Raw genomic sequence first — 19,656 nt, forward strand, 5'->3', positions numbered from 1 at the left:
TAAATATTTTCAGATGGATTTGAAGTTATTTGAGTCCCACATCTGTAATCCATCTGTAAAAAAAATCTATATGTAATGTATCTTCACCCCACAACTGTTCTGGAAGACATTTTCCAAATCTCAAATTTAATGAGTTCTTGATGGAAAGACTGCGAGAATATAACAGCTAAACATGAACTTTCTATGTATTTGGAGGCTCTAAAAGGTTTGTTAATGCTGATAATGAACACTGAGGTAAACCAGACCTATATTTTGAGTTATGATGAATGTTGCTGAAACCTTGTTTTTCAAGAGCCAAGTTCTTTTGTACCTTCAAACTTTTATGTTCAAATAAATTCTGGATCGGAGCTTTAAGCAAAGAATACAGATACATCAATTGAATTCCGTGCACCAGTCAGTTTAACTAGAAACACAAGCAGACAAATGAGCACTCTTGAATACTCTTTATATTCAGCAGTCACAACAAACATGTTTTCAGCTGCACAGCCTTTATCAGCCATGTTCATTGTGACTGCTGAAAGGAAAGGTACAGCTCATTCAGTTTTAAAGGGCACTGGCTGATCTTCCTGTTTTTACACACCGTCTAGCCTTTTGCACTTGTGTCTTCATTTGTTTTTCTGTTGAGGACATCCAGTGTCTATTTTTGAGGAAATCGTAAAAAGAGAGGCAGCACCATCGCACTCTACAAGGTCCACTGTTACGTTAACTTTGTTTGGTGTGTGTAACCAAGTAGGATCATTCCAGACCTGCAGCAGTGGTTCACACTCAAAAGCACAGCCTGTAGAGTAAATGACTTGTAATATCTTTCATTAAAGACGGTGCAGGGGAGGACAAAGGACACAGGTGTTTCAGCACTAGGCCTTCTTAGTGTGTCGTGATGTCTTGCATGGATCAACCTTTTTAAAGGCAGCAGGTGGTAATGGATGTTGTTGGTTTCCTTTAAAAAGATTAACTTGAAGCTATTAACTTATCCAGAGCATCAGTAGGTCTGATGCATTGATCATTTTTTCACTTGGAATAGTATATGAATGCAATCGGCTTGTTGGTAAGTGAATATAGTTGTGACATTGGCGTAAGATTTCATAAAACAGGTATATTCAGAATATAGTACAGTCAACCTGTTTACATTCTAGGAAAATGTATAAAGAACCATCTCAAATTCTTCATTCCATTCAATTTAGTTGGCAAATCCAATATGCTTCTTGTTGCAGTAGATTATTATCTAGATCTCCACCTCTGTGGGCATACCACTTTTTCAATACCAATGCAATGTAATTGATCAATTCTATGACCAAATACAAGGAAATGTTTAGCAACAGGTGAGATGACGTCTTGGCAGTGAATCGTCCATTTGAGTTCCCCAATACGAGTTTTAAGTTGCTGTGATTTGTTTTCCCCAAATAGATTTTTGCACATCATAGTGTATAAACTACATATTTTTCTAGTGCAAGTGATGCAAAACTTGATGTCAAATCTTCTTCCAGTGTGAGCTCAGACAAAGTGGTCGCTTTTAACTAAGGTACGGCAGGTACAGGGAGTCTTGAAAGGCAGAATTCAAGGATTCAGGATATGAATCTATGGATCTATGGATCTAGACCAGTTTTTTATTGAATCTCTTAGTAATAATCTAATCTCTTAGTGTGGTCTACATAGACTGTCTGTGTATTCAGTGCAAGGAGCAATAGAAATACTCAGGAAATCAGCGATCAGCTGTATGTTGAAACAATGTTACTCAGCAGTGCAAATGGACGTCACAGTGCATAATGATGAAGATGCATGACTAATCTGTATGGAACAATAGTGTATTCAGAAAACCAGAACAGAGTGTATTTATCCATATGATTATTTGTTTGTTTTGATATTATTGCGTTCATCTGTTGTGATGTAACTAGCCACCTGGTTGCCTAATTGCTCCTATTAGCACCTGCGACATCATGACACACTGAGGAAGACCTAGGGCCGAAACGTCTGTGTCCTTTTTCCTCCTCTGCACCATCTTTAATGAAAGATATTAAAAGTAACTTAGTTGACAGACTGTGTTTTTGAGAGAAGTCTGGAATGAAATTATAAAAACAAGATGACGTAATACTGCACTGAAAAGATGAACGTGTGGAAGGATGCCCTGCCTGTTGCATAATCCCGTGGCTGACAGTCAACACTAATGAGCAGAGGCTGACACTACGGCGGCCAGCTGAATAGTTTTACCCTTTAATGATCCTTAATGATGGGTGACAGCTGAAGGATAAACAATAAGCAGAGAGGACAGCAAATGGGAGCTGTTTACGACACAGGAACCTCTGGACTCATCTGAATAGACAATCGTTAATGTTATGAAAAAAGAACAAAAACATGCAGTATAAAACTCTTATGAGCATATGCAAAACAAAATGCAAACCTGTCATCTCAGTACTTACTTTGCATCACAGCTTTCACCTTTGACTCCACATACAGCTCTGTTGTGTAGGTTCCGGTGCCCTATTTTTCTTTGACACTTTCAGACGTTTTGTAGAACTGATAATGCTCTGTGGTTAACATCATCCTGAGTTCAGTTTCTGGTTCCCTTTGGTAAATGCCGTGCGCTGCCCACGTTACTGTGTGGCCTATAGGCAAAACAAACCATTTGTTTTCAACAGCACAGCTTGTTTTGCTTGAGTACTGTTTAAGGATAAAATTATGGCAAAAATCGAACCTGCACTGCAACCCACACCCATATTTTCCTGTTACTGTGCTATCACTACTGTAACTGTTGGTTGATGATGCTAATTTCAGTCTAAGTATCAATTTATTGCAACGTGTCAAAGAACATATGAGAATATACACATTGTTTTGTTCGTGGTTTGGTTTAGAATTGGAACTTTCTAAAGTCAACATTATGTCTTAGTCCAGTGTGACACACTACCAAAGGTGTGTGAAAAATTGCTGTGGGAGCCTATGATTTTAGATGCTTTCTAAATGACTGTGGCCATTTTCTATATTGATCTATACTCGGTTGTAGCAGATGAGCTGATGAGCACTGCTGATCAATGGACTGATCCAGTAATTGCTGTTTTACCCTGTATTTTATTGATCTGTTGGAGAAAGTAGTCTCTGCTCACCTTACTTAATGACATGACTGGGGTTCACGCCCCATTTGAGATTATTGCTGTCAGTGGCAAGGAACGTTTTCACACAGAAGTCTGTTATGATATTTTTTCCTGTTGTGAAGGTCTTAAAGAAGGTCTTAACTCTTTATTTATTTGATGGTTTATCCATTATTATTATTATTGTTATTATTATTACCGTTATTATTATTATTATTATTATTATTATTCATAATAATAATATTAGCAGCAGCAGCAGTAGTAGTAGTAGTAGTAGTAGTATCATCATCATCATCTGAAAAACTTCACAACATCTAAAGTGTTTCTTCTTAGAAAGGAAGTGATGTAACGGCAGTTACCTCAAAGTTCCTGGATACGGTTGCTATGACAAACCTTTGTCAACGTTTGTGTTCAGTCTCCTCACTGTCATGTTGTCAAGAAGCTAGCTTGCCGGGTTTAGCCTAGCTTAACTTGTTTTAATTGATAGTGAACGCATTAGCGTGCTACCAGACATTGGATATTAGGAATACAGTTGCTAATTTGAAGAATGACATCCGTTTTACAGCCTCAAAAGGAGACGCCAAACGGCACGTACACTTTCTCAAGTCGTCCAAGGCCTGTTCAAAACCGCTCCAAATATAGGGAGCCGAACTCAGAACAGTAAGTTTGTTTTACCTTTCCAATTGTATACAAGTTGCTTCAATGTGCAGAAGCGCCAGACAGGCCGATCATAGTAGCTGATGTCTTGATAAACAGCGTTGCTCGGTGTACTGTGGCTCTCTAGAGGCTGGCCGGGCAGGTGCGTTCAAGACAGCTCGGAAGTGAGAAGTTTCATCTCTAGAATCTCATCTCTATCTGCTAGAAAAATTCTAACGTTAGATGAATGACTCAAGTGCAGCTGATATCAGCCATAACCCAGCTGTTCCCTAACCTTCCAGATGGAATATACAACAAGAAGAAAATGCCTGTAGGTTAAACTGAGTTTTGGCTAATATGAAGAAGTTAAGAGAGTTTTGGCTAAACTTTATTTACACAATGTAAAAACTGAATCATGGATTTCTTCAGAAAAGTTTCAGCTGGAAACAACCTCCTGACACTGGACTTAAATAGAGGCTCTAATGTTTGTCCTTTTTGCTCTAATGTCTGTCCTTTTTGCTCTAATGTCTGTCCTTTTTGCTCTAATGTTTGTCCTTTTTGCTCTAATGTCTGTCCTTTTTGCTCTAATGTTTGTCCTTTTTGCTCTAATGTTTGTCCTTTTTGCTCTAATGTCTGTCCTTTTTGCTCTAATGTTTGTCCTTTTTGCTCTAATGTTTGTCCTTTTTGCTCTAATGTCTGTCCTTTTTGGTGACTGAGGTGTTGCCATTGATATGTGAAGGAACCTCCATGTGCATTCAAAATTAAGAAATATGGGGTCTGAAATATGCATGAAAACATATGTGCATAATATAGTGCATAAATAGCATACATAGTAAGAGTGAAAAATATTGATTTGCAAAGCATGCTAGTTCTTCTATAGGACAGGAGTTTTAAAATCTGAATTAAGTTCTTGAAAGCACCCTGACAGATAATATCCATGATAGGTTTTCTATTAGGAACCTTAAAGTTCTTACAGGCTCCTTTTGAATCTGCACGGCACCTCAAGGTTCTTTGAAGCATTTCTGAAGAAATCCTGAGTTGTAAATATGCAGTATATGTGCATGGAAGGAGCTATGTGTTGTGGTTGTTTTGTTTGATGCTCTGTCTTATCTTATCTGTCTCTGAGTATCCTGCCAGCAAATAGGTTATAAGCTATTACCTACTTATTCCTGCATTGACTGCATGATAGCACTCTTTATTCGTCTTTTCTTGTCAATACAGGAATGATGGACAAAGCACTTATGGAAACATCATGTATGACCGGCGCGTTGTCAGGGGAAACACTTACGCCCAGCAGATCATACCGACTGTGAGTATACAACACCCTCGCTTACTATTCCAGATCCTGGGTAGGTTTGCCTTGTACTTGACCGCTATATCTTACAAATGCCTCTGACAGACCGCTCAGCCAGAGCCTGCGGAGATACACAGGCAGCAGGAAGCCAGAAGGAGAGCCGTGGCTCGCAGACGGGCCAGGGAGCAGTTCAGACACGGGACTCCTGAGGCCCTCGAGGGCAGGAAGCACATTGACGTACAAACAGGTGAAACATTTTTTCAGGTTAAGTCGTTACGAGTTCAGAAACTGTGACTCACTGACCTTTATTTTCAGAGCTTTATCTTGAGGAACTGAGCGATCAGATAGAGGCCACCAATGTTGAATGCCAGACCGACGCTTTTCTGGACAAACCGGCGACTCCGCTCTTCATACCTGCCAAATCTGGCAAAGATGTTGCCACACAGATAGAGGAGGGAGAGGTAGGTGTCCTAAAGGGCAGACAGGCCTGCACTTTGTACACTAAATAGGCTCAACATAACTCTAATTCCATGGTGGGGGAACATAATCATTAGACCTGCGTCAAATATTATTTTTAAATAATTGCTAGTGTTTGTTTTAACCTACTTCGAAGACAGGATCAATTAACCTGCCCAGTAACTCAATTTATACATGAAGCAGCAGCAGAAATGTGCCAGCAGAAACAGCTGAGCAGAGTCTATCAAATCAACATAATTGAAATATTACCAACTGAAGAAGAAAGGTATGGAAGCGTATCGCATGCATAATTCAAATGGAAATATATATGTAAAATGGCCATGTAATCCTACATTTGAATTTAAAGCCACTTGTATGTGCAGTTTTTGGCTCAAAATGAAAATGAAAATTCAATAATGTCATTTGCATTTGACTTCCTATACTAGTATTGACATTTCATTTAAACAGAGATTTGCACTCCTCTCGAAATGCATTTGCAATTGCATTTTGCCAGGGAATCAGTGCAGTGGCGAGTGTATTAAATGGCAAAGACAGGAGGCGCTGTTTCTCTTTTTACATTTGGATAACCATTTACATTTTGCCACCTTTACAGCATAGTATTGTCTTTGATAATGAAATGTAAAATGCCTTATTAGAGAGTGCAAAACCATATAAGGTAAATGACATATCAATTATAATTTTGACACCATTATTGCATAATCACATGAAACATATCTATGCAGTTCGGGAAATACATTTTAATTTTCCAATTTGCATCATCATTTGAATAAAGCTAAAAATCAAGCGTGCAAATCTCTGTTTAAATGAAATGTCAATACTAATATAGGAAATGTCAAATGCAAATGACATTATTGAATTTGAATTTTGAGCCAAAAACTGCACATACAAGTGGCGCCTTTAAATTCAAATGTAGGATTACATAGCCATTTTACATATTATATTTCCATTTGAATTATGCATGTGATACGCTTTCATAGAAAGGAATTAATTAATGCAATGGCATAAGCATTTGAAACAATTCCCTTTTTTCCTCTTCATGTGGAAATAAAGGGGAAAAAATACTAAAGGTTACAATTTGGAATAACTACATTAGACTACTAATTCAGGTAAATCAATCGCCACAAGTTTACAAACTCAAGACTGGTGATCGATTTTGTTTCGCAGTTGATATTGTTAACTGCTCAGTGAACAATGAGGAGGTACTGAATGCTGATTGATGAAATGGTCGGTTTTGAATGTCAGCCTCCAGTATGATTGATGAAATGTATGGACTTGCTTGTTTCAGTTTGAAAGTTTGACCCTTAATTATAGTGCCTCCATCAGGCCAATCGGTGTAATGTTTTAAACACCAGAACACAGTGCCAAAATGCATCATCCCTCCAACTTTCATCAACGTCGCACCAGTGGTGTCGGAGATATTACGTTTAAAATTTTGACCTTCAATTATGTTGCTCTGATTAGGCCAATCAGTGTAAAAGTCAAGTCGAGTTTAACTGTATAGCCCTTTAAACATCTATTTGATCCAGGTTTGATCAATATTGACAATATGAAACCCCGCTCCTTACTAACGTCCCCTGCAGTTGTTTGACTTCGACCGGGAGGTGCAGCCGGTGTTGGAGGTGCTGGTGGGGAAGACGGTGGAGCAGTCTCTGCTGGAGGTGATGGAGGAGGAGGAGCTGGCCTGCCTGAGGGCCCAGCAGAGGGCCTTCGAGGAGCTCCGCAACGCCCAGCTGGTGGAGGTGCAGCGGCTGGAGGAGCAGGAGAGACGCCATCGTGAAGAGAAAGTATGGACGTTTAGCTGGGGATTTGTGGGGTCTTAAAGGGGAAAACCACTTTAATTAAGAGTTAAAATAAATTCCAGTTGCATGAGAGAGCATGAACTTGCTTGAGAAGAGTGATTAATAAGTTCAATCACCTTAAAACCAATAGTCTTGATCAATCCTATGAAGGAACGGAGACTGCAGTGGGAAGATAAGCTTGTTTCTAACCTGTTCCCTCTGACCTCAGGAGCGTAGACTTGCCCAGCAGAGGGAGGTGCTGGAGCAAGAGAAGGAGACTGCGGAGAAGATCGCTGCCCGGGCGTACACCCAGAGCTACCTGGCTGACCTTCTGCCATCAGTCTTCACCACACTGAGGACCCACGGATACTTTTACGACCCTGTGGAGAAAGGTCTAGTCTTCCTTTCCTGCATCAGCTTCCACTCAGACTCAATACAGTTCCGATTTCAGTGTTTAACCATTTGGTATACGTGATTCTGATTTCCAGATATTGAGACGAACTTCTTCCCCTGGCTGATGGCTGAGGTTAACAACAATCTGGAGAAGAGATATGTAGCAAGAGAGCTGCTGGACAGTAAGGGGAGACACCGCAAACATTTTCAAAATTCAGTAACTAGAAGGCACTCTGTAGAGCGCAAACCTCTGCCAATGCTGAACAATTCTCCAATTTGCAAAGCTACAGCCTCTTTAACGGTCCATGATTGTTTATGGTTTGTCCTCCAGGTTTGATTTTCCGACAGAATAGCACGTGAATGGAAGTCTCAGGCGTCAGACTTTCCCGCTAGTACATGAACGCAGCACAATACTTGTGGCTAAAAAACAAAAATCATCTAATGGTGCGAATCCCAGACCTGGATCAACACCAAAATCCATCAGTATCTTAGAGATATCTTGCTAACAAACAAACAAACATAAACTCCTCCTCATTGCTGTCTTTGCTTGACAGCTAAGATGCACTTCACACTTGCTCCTCCAGGGGTTATCAGGTCATAGACATTGTTGGAGTGCCATCTAGTGGTCCTATTTGAACATTACAGAGGTCACTATTGTTGCAGAGCAATCATTCATTTTCAATGTCATGTAAACACACTGTATGCGGAGCAGAAAGTCAGTGAATCATCTCCATCCTGTCTGTCTGTTTCAGTGCTCATCCATGATGTCACTCAGTCAAGGCTGGAGATCTTCAAACAGCTGGAGCCGCCGACACACAAATGAGATGTAGACACATTAGGTACCACTGACTCTGAACAGGTCAGAGGCATAAGAATACTCCAAAAAATAAACTTTTTTCACTGGCTAAGCTACCTTGAATTGTTTATTTGATCAAGAAATACTATGTACAACGTTAAATGAAGATTTTCTTTGAGGAACCTTTACAGAAATATTAATTCTTCAAGGAACCTTACCAATACTGACATAATAAGGACTGTTTAATGATTACAACTCATTTCACTTGTTTTGATCCATTCCTATTAATGAAATGTTGAAAAAATAGTCCCTAAAAAGTGCTTGAATGTTTGAAAGGTCATTCAAAATCATTTTCACCTGGTAATAGATGAACAGTTTTTTACTCAAGTAAAACTGCCTCTTACATTTTATCATCATATGGTGTGTTATTTCAGAGTTTTGCTTCAGTTAATAGTTTAATCAGTCAGCTATTATTCTGAAACCAAAACTGCATAGTCATAATGTGAGATGCGGTCATGTTAGATGTCCTGGGCTATTCTAAAAAATAAAAACCCACTCATTTAGTTATAACACCAAGTGGCATTTACATCTACTAAATATGTCTTTATAGTGGTGCCCAGTTACAAAAACAACCTCCCCACCTGAGGATGGAGAGGAGGAACTCTGTTGCTCATAAAGGCGCTTTTTGAATTGTTGTGGCACCTAAAGGTTCTGCAGCACTGTTGAAGAGACTTGTATTTTTTACTATAGGTGTATAGGAAGTAGTCATGTAGTTTTTTTTTGTGTCAGTAAATAAAAATGCCCTTTTCTTTTGAACAAGGCATATATTTCTCTATCTAATCAGAAGAAAGTTCCTGCCCTTTAGCAAGTTTGCCAAACACCAACCACAGCAAACTGGGAAATCCTAAAATAGAGTGAATTAAAGAAAGTCATATCAGTCGCAGAGCAGATGATTTACAGCTGACAAAGAACTTCTACTATTTAGTGGAACATTCAAATTGCCTTGCTGTTTTTTTCTATTTGCGTTCGGCTTTGGCCTGCAAACAGTTCATTCAGTTGCCCTGATAGGGAAATCCAAGAATGCTTTGCATTGTTCAGACAAATTTACTCTCTATTCCACTTAATTCATCTCACCTGGGAACAAAGACTATTTTAGCTGATTGCTGTGTAATTGCCTGGCTTTGTGTTTTCAGCTGGTTTAGTCTGTGTGCTGTGTCTTGGAAGATTTATTAAAATGTGTGTTTATTGTTTTCATTTTGTGTTGGTTATTCTGAGTTTAAAATCACCTTTGCCCCAGATATATAAATTAATTAATTATGTTCAACAGACTGTTAGTGTCTTCATCTGTAAGTAAAAGTTAAATACTAAAGTCAAGGAAGGGGATGATGATGATGATGATGATGATGATGATGATGACGATGCTTCCATCTACCGGTAGTTAGGTCATGCCCTGAGTGGTACGACACGCGTTTGGTTTATGCGACGGGCAAACTGTAGTAAAGTAGGTCTTACCTCCGATATATACGGCTCTATTTTAATCCTGTCCGCCCATTGGTCAGCTCAGGCGTGACGCCTCCCCTCTTGTTCCGCTCCTGGCTGTCCTGCGGGGCGGATTCAGCGCACTTCCCCGAATAGAAACTCAAGTGCAGTTCTGTGTAAGAAGAAAGTGTCTGCTGTGATGCAAGTGCGACCAGACGACACCCTTGTTTTGTTCGCACCTTAAAGTTATGCCATACTAATTAAAAAATACAGTATGGAAAATATACTCATGTGACTTAGATGTAGCCTAACAGGGCCTGCAGGTTTAAATTCCTTTATTCTGAGTAATACAATAACAAGTAGACAGGCTTGACAAATCATAAACTCTTTAAATTATATAGTAGCTATAATCATTAAATCACCAACCCCAGTCAATATAAGCCAAGTATTAGTGATTTACAGTGTATGGCAGCAAGTGATGGCTGGATAAGACTGCACAAATGTTTTGGACACACAAAGAGAGATATACAGTAGATTTAGGCTTTCGGCAATTTAACTGGGGAAGGATAAAGCCAAAACCACTGGCAGACTTACAACAGATTACATTAAATAGGCAACTGTAGAGTCATCTATACCAGGAGACATGTCACAAAAGGCTAATGGGCTGGAAATAAAAGCCAGGTGGGCCCGATGTTATAGTGCCTTCTGCTCACTCTTCTCTGTGTGTTCTATATCAGGATTAGTAGCAGGCCCCTAAGCCCTTCTTCTCATAGTGGGCTGATCCTGGGGTTCCCAATGTGTTTTCATGTCAAGCACCTCCAAATATAAACACTAGACTACAGATATGTGATAACATTTCACTGCAGGGAGTCTGTCTGAGATAATTGCTTTACTAGTTATAGCTTAGTATAGAACTGTAAAACTGCCTATATGTTACTATAAGAGGGGGGAGTCAAACCTATAATCAAAATGATGCTACTTATACATTCTCTCATTGCGCCAACCTATAGTCTATTAAATTAACTGAGAGTGAAATGAAACAATTCCTCGTTTTGGAAGCCCCTCATGGTCCCCTGGAGGTCCCCGGGCCCCAGGTTTGGGACCCACTGCTCCAGCCTACCGGTGATAGCAGGAACAGGATCGGGCGCCACAGCGGGATGGATGAGCGCCATATTGCGGGCTGAACAGAGAGGGAGGGGAAAATCTGCGGCTGCAAGACCGCCGTGCGATCATCTCATCATAAAATCACACCAGCGCCGGTAAGACTTTGCACAAGTTGTCCACCCGTTTATTGTGCCGAGAGAAGCCTGTAGCGCGACGAGGTCGAAGCCGCGCGAGCTACTTTTCCCACTTTTCCGCGCACTTTCTGCGCCTCTCCACAAAGGAGGCAAATCTCACAACAGGTGTCTGTGGGATTAGTGAGGATGTGGCTGGGTGCAGCCAAGATGACGGTTGTGTTAAAAGTCAGTATGAAATAGATTTCACAGGCTACAGCAGTGCGAATTGGTAGAACAGTGTCCCGAGTTTAAGGCCCCAGGTTAAATCCATTAACTGTTTTACGATTTGTTTTACACTGGGTTTAGACAAATCCATGTCTGCTGTCGCTCGGTGCCGTTCAAAGCTAAAATGTGGGATTTCTCACTCGCTTGACTCGAAATGTTTTTTCTTTCACTATGGGTGTGCGCTCAATTTGCTCAAATGATCTATTAGGCCAGAGGAAATGTATTTTGACAATTACTTAGTAACGTTGTCGTACAGTGTAACAACAGTCGTACAGGCTACAGTGACAATGTAGACAGTGGCTGAATCCTGACGTTTTCCCGAAGCCGTGACCATTGATGGGTCTTTATGATTTGGCTCTGAAGGCGACTTTTTTTTAAGAGACACAGACCAAGCCTAGAATAAACGGCTTCCGTTAATCTAAATTTGGGTCTGGATTGAAGTGAAGGCTTCGCAAAACAGAGAGGAGAGAAGGGTGGGGACTAACTTTATCATAGCTGTTGGGTGAGGCTCATTTAGTTCAATATTTAATCTCGGTGCATGGGTGATTCACCAGTGTGAAGTTAGCCAGAATAAAAAGTAGGACTTCCGGACAAAATGTCAAAATAAACCCTTATTGATAAACATACGTAGCAAAGATTTTAATTAATTTCGAGTAAGAAAGTGGAAATATACTTACGGTGGAATCTATAATAAATGAAATAGAATTATCTTATGTAAAATATCCATACACCCCGATATATAGGTCTAATGATATTTTTTTCCCACCAAGTTGACGCTTTTATTTTGAAGGCGAAACAGGCTAACTTCCTGTGTTCTCCCGGCTAATTGCTAGTTTTCCGCCGCTTGGTGATTCATGATGATGACTGTCGCCTACATGAGTGCAGTGGTGCTCTCGCCGTGCTTTAAGTATCGCCGAAGTGGGTGAAACTCGTTTCTCCTCTTTCTCTCTCTCTCTCTTCAGGAAGGCACAGAGAGAGCCTCAATTATACGGAGCCCAGGTCTCTACTTTGGAAACACATTTTACTGCTTCTCGCATAGAGCCAGGAAAAGGACAGAGAAATGCCCAAAGCGGTAAGTATTGGTTTATATTTAACTCACTCTGCTAATTACTACATATCACGCTGCTTTATTTGGCTATTAGTCACGAGCTTAAACTGAAACCTGAGATGTAGAAGAGGGTAAAGCCACCTAAATTCTGATTACCCACCATTTTATTAGAGGAGTGGAGTTTATCCACCTTTTTAGCCTGACATAAATCTTTATAATGTGAAATTAAGTGTAGCCTAATTCGTGGTAGGTGGTATCACACTGATGCCAGTAGCCTATTCAGTGAGAATAGGCCTACTGTCTTTCAAGGGAAAAAACTTGAATGAACAGTTTTATGAAAATGTTCAGCTTTTTATTCTGCATCATTGGTAATAACTGAGTGAAAGAGAGTCCTTTGATTCAAAACGGGCTGAAGCCTGTTCCAAGTCTGAGGGAGAAGTTGGGCTGTTGGAGTTCAGAAATGCCTTTGTCATTTTAATAGAGCAGGCTAACTGTTTTTTTTTTTAAAGAGAGATTTACATTAACTATACTAGATGGCCTTGCTTTTGTTGCCCAGGCTTTGTACTTTTTGAAAATGTCTTTCTCGCAAATGATTTCATGAAACTGAAAACAGATTGCCTGTGTTGTTTCAGTGATGCTATCGGTGTAGGTTTGATTATTTTAGTTTCCTAAACTCCCCAAGTGAAGTAGTCACAGTGGAACCTCTCATTTCCACAGGCCCAGTTAATTACATAGCCTATTCAAAGTGTAACTTCTTATACACTCTTCGTGGCTGAACTTCCTCTAAAATGGGACAAATGTTGCCAAACTTTTCCAGATTGAATCACAAGAAGAACAGTATAGACTTGCCACTTGTTCATTTTTTACTTTAACTGATCATGTAGACTATGTCACAGATTTTTGTGTCCATCATTCCTAGAGGAAACTCATATAGTCCCAGTTTTAAAGGGGAATACCACTCAAATCACATGCTCTGCTTATGGCCTGTGGCTGTCCAACCAGTATAAGAACAAGAAAACTGAGACTGTAATCTGTGATTTTATAGCAATGTACAGTTCAGCACCACTGCATGGATGAAGATGTGGTTTTATACAATGTTTGTCTAAAGTTTTACCTCCAGCTTTACATTTCAGTAATGTGATCAGTTTCAGACCATAAAATATACCTTTCCCCCTAGAATCCATCTTTTCCAATTAATTCTCTCTACTGCTGTGCACCATAAACGAGGCGGTGGGAAATCTCTCTTGTTTCTAGCCATGGGACACTGTGATGAATACAGACCTCCCTAAGGCACGGGAACTTATTTCCAAGCTAAAACGCGGTGTTGTTCCCCTTTTAATCTAGTGTTACTGTATTCACGTTGGTGCCTTGATGAAAACTAGACACCATGAATTTCAAATATCATATGACTTGGCTAAAGTAACTTTACTTTTTTATCACCAGAAACAACAAGGCTCAAAAGACAATTAAATTGATGAAACTGGTGTTTGAATTATATTTGGACATATTTTTTGCCTTCAGAGGCAGAGCACAATTGCATATTCTCCTCCTCGCTCTTGCCTCCCTTTGCCCCACCCCAGCTCTTACATACACTCTCACACGGTGCATGTGCCTCCCTCACTTCACTGTTTGGAAACTTTTAGTAGGCATATAAGAGCCCATGTAGACGTTACAGAGGAAAAATCTGATGGAAATTGGCCTGAAATGGATATGAGTGAAAATGTAGTAAAAATGAAGGAGTTCCTCTGCCTTTATTTCCATTTATCCTAACCCTAACCCTTCTTCTTTTTTCATTAATGTACAATCTCAAACCAAAGAGCACCTTCACACTTCAAACCCAATAGAAACACTATCTTTTCTAAAGTAGACTAAAAGATGTTACAGACTAAAACTTAATTAAAACTCAAACTGGATTAAATGAAAAAAATTAAACATGGAAATATTTTACTCAAGAGACTAAAGTAAAATCAGAATGTTCTGCCAAAGTTGTTTGAACAGGTTTGCTGTTGAACAGTACAGTGCATTGTGCCGACCACTAATACAGCCTACTGTAGGTCAGCGTCATAAAATGTGTTGTTGGTTTGTTTATAGTGGCCTCAGGGTTGTCATGAGCATCGCCGTGGAAATGACATCATTACTGTGTGATAGCAGTCCAGCGCTGCCCCTCTGGTAGCCACAAAACTCTGCCTTTTTGAGTGATAATGGCTGACTGTTTTCTTTTCCATGATATCAAGTCCTGGTTTTTTCTTTCCTCGGGCTTACTGACTGTTCAATATGCAGCACTTGCATCATAGCATGAAGAATATCAATAGGGCTCTAAGTCTGTTTTAATGAACTTGTTCCTTTGATAGGCTATATATTTTTTTCCACCAAAAAGCTTTGTACTCTCAAATTAATCCCTAAAATGCAGAGTTCTATTCTTAGCATTGGTGAGGTCTGTAAATATTTTGGCAGCTCTCCTGACTTGATAGGCTTTCTAGAGCAGTGTGAAATTAGATTAGTGGGGAGACTGTCAGTGACTTTACAGGGAGTCTTGCGGGCACTTATTTTTTTTTATATGTCTCAAATTTATTATCTAAACTCAAGTAGTGAAACTGTCTTACGTACATTTAATTTAGACTTTAAACATTTTTGTCTTTGTGTCTAAAGTCTGTGTTTTCACAGTGAACTAGTAGGAAATCTATCTGATCAAGCAGACCCACAGTATATTCTGATGGTTCCATTGTCTTTTCAAGTTACATATTTATTGTTTTAGAATTGGTTTTAAGACAAAGTCTTCTATTTTATTCTAATTGTCACTAAATAAGCTCTTAAAAAGTCTTACACTTGCTGAAACCTCCAGACACCTTGCATGGTCACAACTCAGAGACTTGTCGCATCTAAAGGCCAGTCATTTGTTTCTGTCAGGATTTCAGACGTGCCAATATTGTGTGTTTGAAAGACACACAGTATTGAAAGTTGAAAGAAAGTTGGTGCAGAAATCCAATGTGAGAAGTGAGTCCAGATTTGAGGAGCTGTGAAGGCTCCCGTCTTGGGTCCCTGTGTGACTCATGTTTCACTTGTCTGAATGACACATTGTCATGAAGTAAACGATATTGCTCCTTGGCTCTCCCAGAATCCTGTTTCCTTGTGGTCACAGCCCACGATACAAACCATAAAAGGCGTGGCCATGACCAACATGTTTGGGTGTTTCCTTTTTATGTCCAGTTCTATTGTTAGTGTTTGTTCCTTTGAATAATTAATAAATCAATCATGCATGGAACGCCCTCGGGTCATGCATCCACCAATGAAAAAGTAGTTAGAGTTCTTTTCACCTTGCTTCACTTGCTTGTGTTTAAGTTGTTGTTGACAGAGCTTGTGGCTGGGTGTGTTTTGGTAATCCACTTATAAGATGTACCACTTTTTAAAGCCCGAAGCAGGATTGGGCCTGTTCCCTCCGTCCCCACAGAGCCGCTACGCCGGGCTCAACAGGTAGCGCAGCGGTTTATGGCTATATTGCTCTGTGAGCATTTCAGCACCGTCCCCATGACAACACCCATTGCAAAAGAGTCTTGTAAAGCCACGCAAACTATGCAGAGGGTTAAATATTGAATGGTCTTCACTGAGGAATGCAGTGTAACCCATTCAGAGTTTAACTACTGTGGTGAGGTCCACTTGATTCCTTTAACTTGCCCCGGACCAGTTCCTTAACCTCACCAGTGAAAAGGTTGAAGGGTTAAGAAGATAAACTATATGAAGCTGTTCTCTGTCTTTCGCATGACGATGTCTTTACCAGGAAAAGTTCTTTAATCCACTTTTTCCACCCCAATGCCTTGGTTGCCATAGAGCTAGTGATGCAAACTGTGAAATTGTTAGTTGGTTGTTCCCAAACCGTTTTACCATTCTCCAAGAGAGTGAAAAAGTAAAAGTCCTCAGCATCAACGGCTCTCAGTGTCATATGGCAAGACGGTTACATTTGGGAAACGATGCTTCTGTAGTCAGTTTTATTAAGTCAGTTATTACTGTAATGATTTGTGAAGCTGGACTTTATACAGTTAATATAAATGCCCTTACTTTCCTCTGACTAAAGTTGCTCATTGTGGAACTCTGGGTCCTTGCCTGGTGTATTTTTAGCATATGTGTCATGTTTTCTTTACCGCGCTGAATGCCCTCAGTTTATTGTGAGTTACCGTTGGAGAACTTACTTTGAGATCAGATATCACTCACTCAGTGGTTTCTGTTGGCTTGTCTGTCTACCCACTCACATGTTCCATTCTCCGTTGGTTAGGGTGTGTTTTTCTAGGTGCTCCATCTGTAATCGGCGTAAATATAGACGCCAAAGTTGAGAGAAACACCCTGCACCGTCTAAGCTGCTACTACCGACTCGCAGAAGGTCTCAAGCACTCACTTACAAACGGTTTCTGATCAGTTTTGCTGTAGTCGTTGGAAGTCTGGCTCCAGTAGAATGCATACTGATGATGGTGAGGGACCACTGGGGGACCGCAGCTGAAAGGGGATCTTTGTTTTGCTGAGTAAATGGAGTTTTTTCCCCCTCCTTTCCCTGCTTTTTTTTCCTTTTAGATGTTGTTTCCCACAAGCGAAGCTGCTCACTTCTAGCTCGCCTGGCTCTCCCCTCACCTTGCTTACTACCAGCAGACACACTTATGACACCAAAAAAATAGGGATCCCCTAAATTCCATTGTCTAGCCTACTGTTTTCTTACAATATCCTGTACAGCACAGAACGGAGGTGCTTTCCATCCGCCACTGTGAATGGCTCTGCCCCGTCTGCAGGACTTAAGTCTGCCGGTTAGTCGCTTAGCCTGTGTAGGTTCAGAGGAAGTAGCGGAGCTGTGAGTCACCAGACCAGTCAGTGCTGCAGCCCAGACATCCTCTTCTTCCAGTGGGCGTCATTGAGTTTGTTCACCGCTGAGGCTTACTGCCGTTCACCATGGCCAGGAGATGAGAGATGGCACTGGAGGCTGTGTTAGCTGTCTCTCTCTCTCTTCAGCCCTGTGTCCACAAACCTCTTTATTCTGTTTTCATTGGGCATTAATAACTTGAGTCAATACTTGGGGGACTGTGTTTTTTCATAGCCCCCGCAAATACCAGAGGCGTTTGACGTTGTACCCAGAGAGTGGAGATGCAGTATACGCATGTGCATTACCTCAAAGCAGTCATTGTAAATATTTTTGCATCGTTGCATGATGTTTGTCAGATGCTGTTTGCTGATAACTAACTTACAGGAGAGGATATTGTTTCTCTCCATTGTAGCACACAATTGACGTCAGTCCTCATTATTCTGTTCAGCACACAGTCACAGGCTATTTGTAATGGTTTTGAAATCATACATTAATCACTTGGGTGGATCCCTGTAAGTGGACATTAAATTCTCCACTCATAAAGCAGGTTTCAGTAGATGGACCACCTTTTTTGTATGCATAGGTCAGTCTGATCAATCATTAACCACAGAATTGAAAGGCATGCCTTTTTTCTGTGAATGGGAGGGACGTTTCTGTACATGCCTGCTGCCCTGCCTCTGTCATCCTGACAGGCTCACAGCAGTGTAAAGAAAGGCTAGCCATAATGGCAGGTGGATTCACAAGCCACTTTCATTTACCAGCAAAATTGATAGAATTTTTCTTAAAAATGAGAACTCATTACTTGCCAAAGTAGCTGGTGGAGTACAAGAGCTCCATTGGTGGCTGGTGTTATTTTCCCACCCTGTCTGTTAGTATCCAGGGCTTTTGATCGAATCTCCCTCCACCTATGGTACCTCTTATTAGCTTGTGTTGCTATGTGGCATTTGCAGTACATATACCACTTCTTATTTTGTATCCAGGGGAATGGACTGTTTCCTGATGTGTTTATTTTTCTTAGTTAGAGCCAACACTAAATATTTTAACTAAAACACCTAAGATTTTGCAGCCGAATTCTCTTCAATCAGCCCTTCTGTCTATGAGAGAGCAGAGATAAACACAGAGTCCAGTGTGTTTACTCTGCAAAGCAAATACCCCCCCCCCCCCCCCCCCTCCTCTCCCTCTCTCTCTCTGAAGCCCAGCTCTGCTGTCTGGCATGCTTGGCTCTCTCTGCTTGGTTTTGGTCCTCAGCCTGTGAACCTCTCAGTTGCTCTGGTCAGGTTTTGAACTGCCTTTTCTTATGTGTCTCTACAGGTCAATGTTCGCGTCACCACCATGGACGCTGAGCTGGAGTTTGCCGTCCAGCCCAGCACCACTGGCAAGCAGCTGTTTGACCAGGTCTGTATGTACAGTTATGGGTAGTGGTATCAAAAAGCAATGCAAATCAGTGCTGTATTGACCTCTGGTATCAATATTGGTAGCAAAAATTGGAAACCCTCTAAATGATAAACAATGTAATCTCAGGTTTTCTACTAGACTGAAGGTATTTTTATTAAGAGAATCAATATAAATCAATCAATCTGGTCCAGTACTATTTATAAAAGCAGATGGCACGTACAGACAAAATAATCCACTATCATAGAGTGCATAAGGTGCTTTCATTTTACAAAAAAGGTTTCAAAATAAGCAGAAATGTTACTCAATTTGAAGTATCGGATCAGTATAAACAAATTTCCATCTCTACTCAGCCCTAGTTACGGGAGATTTATTGTCGTTAATACAAACAACTCACAAACTGCTGCAGTATTTCATCATGTTAATTGGTTTGATGTCACTGAGAAAGATTTGTGTTAAGAGAAAGTGTCTCTCCTCTTTATCATCCCTCCAAAGCTCTTTCCACCCATTACATCCAGGTCTGATAGGTTATCTGCTGGAGACTAAACTAGAGGAGCTTTTGGCTGCAAGTCTTCTTATCATTCTTTCTCTTCCCGGTGAGATACAGAGACTATTACCAGGGGATTCCTGTCATGAAGGATGGCAGCTTAGCGTAATTAATGTGAATAAAGGTTGAGGCATTTATTGGTCTAATGACTAATGGCAGCAGTAAATTCACCAGTGTTTTTTGATAACACCAAGAAGTCCTGTATGAGGTCTGTGAGGCAGCTACACAGTCTGAGTGCAGAGTGAAGGGTGCAGCCAACATAAAGGCAACTCAAGCATAAAGATTTCCCCTAGTAATCGTCACAGTATGGGAGGCTTTGCTTCACCATCGACTTGCACTCAGATGGAAATATATTTGCTGATCATTAATAACATGATTATTATAAGTGATCACC

The 19,656-nt window shown here is 40.5% G+C and overlaps 2 protein-coding genes across 2 annotated transcripts in view; both read left to right on the forward strand.

Annotated features, from left to right (window-relative positions):
- The first annotated feature begins 3,519 nt into the window (after positions 1–3,519).
- Positions 3,520–8,602, forward strand: rsph3 (radial spoke head 3). The gene is made up of 8 exons (XM_071528781.1): positions 3,520–3,740; positions 4,938–5,025; positions 5,116–5,257; positions 5,326–5,471; positions 7,068–7,271; positions 7,495–7,657; positions 7,754–7,840; positions 8,411–8,602. The coding sequence occupies exons 1-8, from the start codon at positions 3,628–3,630 to the stop codon at positions 8,479–8,481; spliced, it is 1,014 nt and encodes a 337-aa protein (XP_071384882.1). The 5' UTR covers positions 3,520–3,627; the 3' UTR covers positions 8,482–8,602.
- A 3,730-nt stretch (positions 8,603–12,332) lies between these two features.
- The window catches only part of ezrb (ezrin b), a 29,394-nt gene continuing 22,070 nt past the window's right edge, over positions 12,333–19,656 (forward strand). Inside the window, exons 1-2 of the mRNA XM_071528752.1 lie at positions 12,333–12,507; positions 18,635–18,718. Of these exons, the coding sequence (XP_071384853.1) occupies positions 12,496–12,507; positions 18,635–18,718 (96 nt within the window). The 5' untranslated portion in view covers positions 12,333–12,495. The remainder of the gene's footprint in view (positions 12,508–18,634; positions 18,719–19,656) is intronic.

Source organism: Centroberyx affinis, unplaced genomic scaffold (genome assembly GCF_046629955.1).
Source record: "Centroberyx affinis isolate AG114_WGS23_722 - 3 ecotype Tasmania unplaced genomic scaffold, CSIRO-AGI_Caff_v1 ptg001724l_1, whole genome shotgun sequence".
Classification (NCBI taxonomy): domain Eukaryota; kingdom Metazoa; phylum Chordata; class Actinopteri; order Beryciformes; family Berycidae; genus Centroberyx; species Centroberyx affinis.